The following is an 8,476-nucleotide window of genomic DNA, read 5'->3' as shown; positions in this document are numbered from 1 at the left end:
ATTTCACCTTAACAACTGTTCTGTAACATTTGAAGAATCTTCAAAATTCAAATAAAAATTCAAATTTCACTTGTGTTATTATCAAGGAGAAAACAGAATGTAGTTTATAAACTACATTACTTTATAATAGATGAATGACTCATGGTTTCAGTGTTTTTTTAAGATTGATAAAAAATTTCAGATTCATAAACACTATCTTTTTATTTCACCCAAATGGCTTAGTATTATACACTATACTTAAATTTAAATTCTCACTAAGGGCCCTTGATATTAAATAGTGACAACTATATACATTAAAGATATAAATAGCATTAATACTCCTAAGGTGAAAGTTAATGTTTTCCATCATAGATATCCAACTAATACTAGAAAATGTTTCAAGTGAGCTTGTTTTGAAAACTCACACATCTGGAACACTATACATACCTGTCTTATTTTGACAAATGTCTAGATTTATTGCTTTAGAATAAGGACACTTGTGCTAATGACACGTTCATGTAAAAAGAGAGCATTATTCAGAGAGGTGTACTTTTTCAGCCCCGTAGCATTCTGTGTGTTTTATTTTGCTTTCATCAGAATTACTATTCTCTAGGACAATTTACTAACTTTCAAGTTCAAAAGATGCTATTTACTCTTAAAGCTGTAATTTAGTCCCATCCTAGACCAAGTTCTTTTTCCAGTGTCATTTGATTATGGCTAATCTAACATCTGCTCTGCCGTTCCCAGGAGTTACTAGGTTACTAGTTTCACCTGACTCCTCCAGACACTAAATGGCTACTTTGGCAGCTTTATCTTATTATTAAGTCTAGGTAAATTTGAGAAGACAGAAATTGAAAAGCACTCCTCAAGAAAGTTAACAGTCAAAAAAATCCCCCAACTAAACAGTCAAGAAGACTAAACACTAGTTAGTCTGCAAGTAACTACTTCTAAATAAGAGCAAATGAACTATATTAGATTGAGAATAGTGACTAGAAGTGGAGACTAACATTACTACTTTTCTGATACTTTTTTTTCTGAAATAATTTCTAAATTGAGGTCTAAATTATACTAATACCAAACTACACTCACAAAAAGACTTCTATTTTTCTAAGTTAGAGCAAGAATAGACTGTTGACAAAAGGCTAATAATTTGTGTTGAAAGTCACTCTATGGCTAGCATTCATCTGACTTGGTACCAAGGATTGTAAAATATTTATGTGATACTATCTATAGTCAAATGGAACACCCCTTAATACCTCCTCACTGAGAACTTTCCAACAATGTGACAACACCAGCACTTGTGAATCCAAGTTATCTTCAGCTTTTCAGCTTAAGAACTACCTTTAAAAAAAAATTTAGCTTATTTAGAAATAATTTCACAATTGCCTTTTTACCTCCCCACACATACACACACACAAAATACCAATGAGACTTTGCTTTAAAAAAAAAAAAAGGAAAGCTTGTAAGTACATAGGGGTCCATTTTTGCATGAGAAGCCTAATTTTTTACGCTAATTTGCTTTCTAATGATAATTCTAAGTATTGTTTCCAAAATTTACCTATTAAAATAAAACTATTGTTTATATAATTCACTATAATGAACTACCCAATGCAAATCACTTGGAAAGATAGGTCAAATTGTTGATATGGGGTGGCAGGGAATCATTAGATTAACTATGCATTTCTAAATCAGCTTTACTGATTTCCTGAAAAGTCCCCCTTAAAGAGAATAAATCAAAGCCAAGCAGGTGTCACTCCACAAAAATAAATAAAGCTCTTTTTCCAAGGATGTGAATTTTAAAGCTTTAGCCTAGGTTAGTGAATCTCCTAAGAGCTGAATTGTTCCTATTTGCTTCAGTCTCAAACCAAGCTTTGTAGAAAGATGGACAAGGTGTATGAATATTAACAAAATACAGAATATCTTTTAAGAAAGAAATATATCATAGTGATCTAAGGTAGCTATCATAATGGCATCGTGATCATCATATCAGAAAAAAAACCCGTTTATCTAAATATTACCTCCTTGCTGGAGGTAGTGGATGGGGTGGGTGGATGTCTAAGCCTAGAATGTGCCATAAACTCTTAAATTGAGTTGTTTTAAAAGAACATGAAAATTAAAACAACTATGACTAAATTTGGACTCAACATTTAGTTACTTTAAAGCTTGTCTGCTGGCTCTTGTTTCACACACGTGTTTAACAGCAACCAATTTATTTCCACACTTCTTTTTGCTATTATTAGAAGACAACGCCTACATTCAGCTTTGGTTTAGAGAAATAGTTTGTACTTAACCCCTGAGTATATAGTATGTATTTTGTTGGGATGTTAAGGTGGGTTTTCATTTTAACACTTAAGCCAAGCTTCAGGAACCCAGATATATATTAGAAGATCTCACTTTTTACACAGGTTGCTTTTTTAAAGAGAGAAAGTTTACCCATATCTTCTCCCCTCAGGTTGTTGGTCATTCAAGGTAGGAAGCTCTTCTGATAATTAGACAAGATTAGGTTAGATAAATTTCTCATCATATTAACATCTTAAAGAACAATATAGGTGAAAAAGTTAGGGAAAATTGAGAACTCCAACACATTTTGAGATCAATTACAGCTTTACTTTAAATTTCTATTTGTCCACTTGTTTGCAAAGATTATGCCCTTTAACATAACTGTTAATGTTCACTTTAAAGTACTGTGTAAAAATAAACAACTCAAGCATCTCTATTTTTCTACTTCCATCTAAACTTTCAGTTGTGTGTCTGGCTTCTCATCTCAAATCTCCATGCACAAACTAAACAAAACTGCTCATCAGCAAATACGCAAAACGCTGTAAAAGAGAAAGCTCAAATAGTGATTTTTTTTTTTTAAATCAAACTTTAGAACTAATCTTTTGTCATTAAACTAAGTTGCTGCACCTTTCCTTTCATATGCAAACACCGGGCTAAAAACTTCCAACAAGAGATTTTGTACTTGGCACAATGACATTTCAAAGAAGAAACAAAAACAAAAGGGGGGGGGGTGAGTTGGGGGGGGGGGGGGGAGGGGGAGAGAGAAAGAAAGGAAGGTTTACGCTGCAGCCTCGGTGCCAAGTTTAGTCCACCTCCTCAATGGTGGGTCCCCCGGAGGCTCCGGACCCGCCGCCGCCGCCTGGGCCGCCCTGGTAAAGTTTGCTGATGATGGGGTTGCACACTCTTTCGAGCTCTTTCTGCTTGTGTTCATACTCGTCTTTCTCCGCCATCTGGTTTCGGTCGAGCCAGCTGATGACCTCCTGACACTTGTCGAGGATCTTGTTTTTGTCCTGCTCGCTAATCTTGCCCCTCAGTTTCTCATCTTCCACCGTCTGCTTGAGGTTGTAGGTGTAGGACTCCAGGGCGTTCTTGGCCGCCACCCGGTCGCGATTGGCCTCATCTTCTGACTTGTAGCGCTCTGCCTCCTGCACCATGCGGTCGATGTCATCCTTGCTCAGGCGGCCCTTGTCGTTGGTGATGGTGATCTTGTTCTCCTTCCCGGTGCTCTTGTCGGCGGCGGTGACATTGAGGATGCCGTTGGCGTCAATGTCAAAGGTGACCTCGATCTGGGGGACCCCGCGCGGCGCAGGGGGGATCCCGGTCAGGTCGAACTTGCCCAGCAGGTTATTGTCCTTGGTCATGGCCCGTTCGCCCTCGTACACCTGCACCAGCACGCTGCTCTGGTTGTCCGAGTAGGTGGTGAAGGTCTGCGTCTGCTTGGTGGGAATGGTGGTGTTCCTCTTGATGAGCGGGGTCATGACGCCGCCAGCCGTCTCGATGCCCAGCGACAGCGGGGTCACGTCGAGCAGCAGCAGGTCCTGCACGTTCTCAGACTTGTCCCCGATGAGGATGGCAGCCTGCACGGCGGCGCCGTAGGCCACCGCCTCGTCGGGGTTGATGCTCTTGTTGAGCTCCTTGCCGTTGAAGAAATCCTGCAGCAGCTTCTGGATCTTGGGGATGCGGGTGGAGCCGCCCACCAGCACGATCTCCTGGATCTGGCCCTTGTCCAGCTTGGCATCGCGCAGCGCCTTCTCCACGGGATCCAGGGTCCCGCGGAACAGGTCGGCGTTGAGCTCCTCGAAGCGCGCGCGGGTGATGGACGTGTAGAAGTCCACGCCCTCGTAGAGCGAGTCGATCTCGATGCTGGCCTGCGTGGACGAGCTGAGCGTGCGCTTGGCTCGCTCGCAGGCTGTGCGCAGGCGCCGCACGGCCCGCTTGTTGGGCGCGATGTCCTTCTTGTGCTTACGCTTGAACTCCTCGGCCAGGTGGCTCACCATGCGGTTGTCGAAGTCCTCGCCGCCCAGGTGGGTGTCGCCGGCCGTGGACTTCACCTCGAAGATGCCGTCCTCGATGGTGAGGATGGACACATCGAAGGTGCCGCCGCCCAGGTCGAAGATGAGCACGTTCTTCTCGCCACCCGCGCAGCCCTTCTTGTCCAGGCCGTAGGCGATGGCCGCCGCTGTGGGCTCGTTGATGATGCGCAGCACGTTGAGGCCCGTAATGGTGCCCGCGTCCTTGGTGGCCTGGCGCTGCGAGTCATTGAAATAAGCCGGCACGGTGATGACCGCGCTCTGCACCTTGCCGCCCAGGTACGCCTCGGCGATCTCCTTCATCTTGGTGAGCACCATGGACGAGATCTCCTCCGGGAAGAAGGTCTTGATCTCGCCCTTGTACTCCACCTGCACTTTGGGCTTCCCTCCCTCACTCACCACGCGGAATGGCCAGTGCTTCATGTCCGACTGCACCGTGGCGTCCTCGAACTTGCGACCGATCAGCCGCTTGGCGTCGAAGATAGTGTTGGTGGGGTTCATGGCCACCTGGTTCTTGGCCGCGTCGCCGATCAGGCGCTCGGTGTCGGTAAAGGCCACGTAGCTGGGGGTGGTGCGGTTGCCCTGGTCGTTGGCGATGATCTCGACCTTGCCATGTTGGAAGACCCCCACGCATGAGTAGGTGGTGCCCAGGTCGATGCCGATAGCCGGGCCGCGGGCAGACATCCTGACTGCAAGGAAGGTTGAGTGACGTTAGAGGGGTAAACTAGGAAGAGGGCAAAACCTACGGTGGGAACTAACGGCAGCTTGACACCGGACACTACGAGTGCGACTGGCGTCTCCGGCTCCCCCGCCCGCTAGCTGCCTCGCTTTTATAACCGCCTCCCTCCGCCTTCTGCAAACTCCCAGAGCCAATCCGCTCTCGGGACCGCCTGCACACACTCTCCCTGCCCCGCCACAGGCTTGCCTGAGTCCGAGCGACTGGCCCCTAACCCAACAGATTTCCAGTGGAGTGAGAGGCACACTCCCGGCCGGCGCTAGGAAACCAGGGGGCAGCCGTTATGCAAATACATCTGCGTCCCCGAAGCCGCGGGGACAGGGGCGCCCGGCGCGCGGACCGCAGCTTGGGAGCGTTGGGCTCGCCCTCCGCCTCCTCCCTGCTCCCTCCCACCCGCTGCCTGGCACACGCGCTTTTTTCGCGAGTTTTGCCTTTCCTAAGGCGGGATTCGTCAGCTCTCTTCGGATTGGCAGGGGACGCGGCCAATGAGCATCACAGGCTGCCAATGGAGGGCGGGAGGAAATTGGGGCGTGGCGCGAAGGGGAGGGGTCGTTGTTCTGGGAGAGCGGTAATTTCGCTTTTTCTTTGCATTTTGAGGGGTTTTAACGTCCAGAGTCCTAACCAACTGAGCACGCAGGGGCGGCGAGGTTCTTTCTGAGGGAGTTGCAATGAGTATTTTCTGGTTCTGCCAGCGACGTCCAAGATGAGGGGCGGGGCATCTGCGTGGCCGTCGCGCGGAGGCCGCTGGCCTGTTGTGGGAATAAAACGATAGGAAAGAAGTTCTTTGAACAGTTATCAGCCTCCTGGGATTTTCTTTTTTGCTCTTCACAGTGTCTCAGTGGTGTGAGCACTCGATAAAATCTGTGTGGGGCAGGAACGCGGGTCCCAGCCGACCGTTTCCCCGCCCCGAGCCCGGGATCTGCGGCACAGACGCCGAGGCCGCCCGGCAGCCCGCGTTTGCCACTTCGGTTTTGGGGGTGGGTTTTTGGGTTTGGGGTGTTTTTTTGTTTTTTTTTAGTTTCCCCACATGTCCTGACATTTTATGCTCCCTGATTTCATCACTTCTCCCTGTTTTCGGTTTCAAGTTAGAAAATTTAACCAAGTCCTGCACGTCAAAACACTATATAAAATAATCCAACTTCTCCCCACCACGATCATGTTTATGTCGAGTTCTCGCAACTGAATGAGAGTTTTTTGTTTGTTTTTTAACTGTTTTTTAAAACTACTATTGACGTAAACTGTGAATGAGAGAAGACAGATAAATAGATTATGAGAATAGTCTGGAAAGTACTATTTGTACCGGATGGTAGGAGGTTGAAGGAGTCTGCTGAGAATGCAAAGACTCAAATGATCTACTCTTAAGAGGTTGAAAGCCTAGTAAACAAGGAAGCTCTGGGAAAGATGCTAAGGGAACACAGAGTAGGGGCCACCTCCAAACTAAGGGGCTTGGAGTATTGAGGAAGGAGGGCTTCCCCAAAATAGGTGTGTGAGCTGAGCACTGAAGCTTGTCTGCACAGAGGGGAGGAAAAGGCGTACTTTGCACTGTTGGTAGCAGGGGGGCAATGAGACCAACACGCCAGGTTCCCTAGGGAAGATTAATGTCACTAGAATGGAAGGAATATAAGGCCAGAGAGCATCTCTTCAAGAGAATAGGATTAATTTGAAGGCTTTTTGCGCCGTTCTTTTTCCTGAATTTATGAGGAGTGGAGCTCGGAGCTTGTTAGTAAAGTCCATATAAAAGTTTTCGCTTCAGAAACATGAAAGGTATCTATAATGAAAAAGTAGTGGTGACAGTGAAGGTTTTAAGCTTTTTCATCTAGCTGTACAAGTAATTGCTAATTTTTCAAAACACGTTCGCTGTTATTTTGTTAATCTCGATTAAGTATTAGTTTTTAACCGTGATTGCCAATTTATTTTCCAATAAATAAGGTTTGTTGTTGGTTAAAAAAAAAAAAAAAGGAAACATGTTTTAGAAAGCATTTAAAAACAAGATCTAAGGGAGCTCTGGTGGCCTAGTGGCAAGAAGCTGCACTGTCATCCCAGAGGTACTTGGTTGAAGGAGGAGCAATCTCCTCCTGTACCAGTCAGATCTGATTTGATGGTACACACACAAAAAATAATTAAAAAAAATAAAAAAACCAAGACCTAAGCACAAAGGGTTTCTACAGAAGCGTCCTTAAATTAAGAATATGGCTATCTTGGAAATTTTTTTTACTTATGTAGGTAAACTACTGAATCTTCTTCTCTGTTCCCAACTTTTGCATTCTAGTCACCCATTATTATTAGTGCATCTTGATTGCATGTTCGATGGATCTCTGACTGTAAAAATTGGTAGAAATCTTCTATTTCCTCTTCCTTGGCTCTGGTTGTTGGTGCATATATCTGAATGATAGTGGTATTCACTGGACTTCCTTGTGGATCTTATCCTGTCACTCACAATATTGTACTTCAAGATGGATCTAGAAATGACTTTCTTAACTATGAAAGCAACTCCATTTTCCCTTCACCTTTTCATCTCCTGAGTAATATATGATCATCCAATTCAGTGTCTCATGCTAGTCCATCTCATCTCACCAATGACTAGTATGTCAATATTCATGCGTTCCATTTCTTCCTTAACAATATCTAATTTTCCTGCATTCATGGTTCTCACATTCCATGTCCCAATCACTAGTGTCTGCTTACAACTGTTCCTCTTCCTTAGGATTTCCATACTTGAAAGCTCAACCTCAGTTGCCCTTTCTGTTATTCTACATGTGTTCTATTGTATATAGGGTTTACAGAGGCCTGCTATTTCAGAAGTGGATGGGCAATCCTTCTTCCTAGTCTGTCTTAATCGGAATGTTCAGATTTAGAGAAGTATCAGAAAGACCAGCATTTTACAAAAAAGTGAAAGATGCATCCCTTATTGTGGAGTTAATCATTAGTATCAGTGTTGTCCCTGCCTTTGGCACAGGTGTCTTTATCCACTTATTTCCCTGCTCCACCATCCACCAGGATACCCATCCACTTCTACCCACTCCCTTCAACATCTATGTCCTATTGTCCAGCCCTTGATCTCATAGCTTATATCTGAAGCTTCCTTGGCTTCTGTGATTCCAAACATGTCAGCTGCTGACAGTTTCTTATGCTGTGACCAGTGTCTCTTAAGTTTAGTGACCAAGTTGTGTCAAGTAATCTGGAGAACAACCACTTGGCCAACTGACTGGAAGAGATCTGTATTTGTTCCCATCCCAAAGAAGGGTGACCCAGCAGAGTGTGGAAACTATAGAACAATATCATTGCTTTCACATTCAAGCAAGATTCTACTGAAGATTATCTAAAAACAACTGGAACAGCACATCAGCAGAGATTTGCCAGAAGTCCAGGCTGAATTTAGAAGGGGTCATGGTACTAGGGATATTATAGCTAATGTTAGATGGATCTTAGCTGAAAGCAGGGAATACCAGAG

The 8,476-nt window shown here is 44.9% G+C and overlaps 1 protein-coding gene across 1 annotated transcript; it reads right to left on the bottom strand.

Annotated features, from left to right (window-relative positions):
* Positions 1-3,017: 3,017 nt before the first annotated feature.
* On the bottom strand, positions 3,018-5,366 carry HSPA2 (heat shock 70kDa protein 2). Its single transcript, XM_006891803.1, has one exon. The coding sequence runs from the start codon at positions 4,971-4,973 to the stop codon at positions 3,063-3,065; it is 1,911 nt and encodes a 636-aa protein (XP_006891865.1). The 5' UTR covers positions 4,974-5,366; the 3' UTR covers positions 3,018-3,062.
* Positions 5,367-8,476: the final 3,110 nt, after the last annotated feature.

This window comes from Elephantulus edwardii, unplaced genomic scaffold (genome assembly GCF_000299155.1).
Source record: "Elephantulus edwardii isolate Elephantulus edwardi_28Jun2011 unplaced genomic scaffold, EleEdw1.0 scaffold00104, whole genome shotgun sequence".
In the NCBI taxonomy this organism is placed as follows: domain Eukaryota; kingdom Metazoa; phylum Chordata; class Mammalia; order Macroscelidea; family Macroscelididae; genus Elephantulus; species Elephantulus edwardii.
This window is presented reverse-complemented; position numbering and strand designations above follow the sequence as displayed.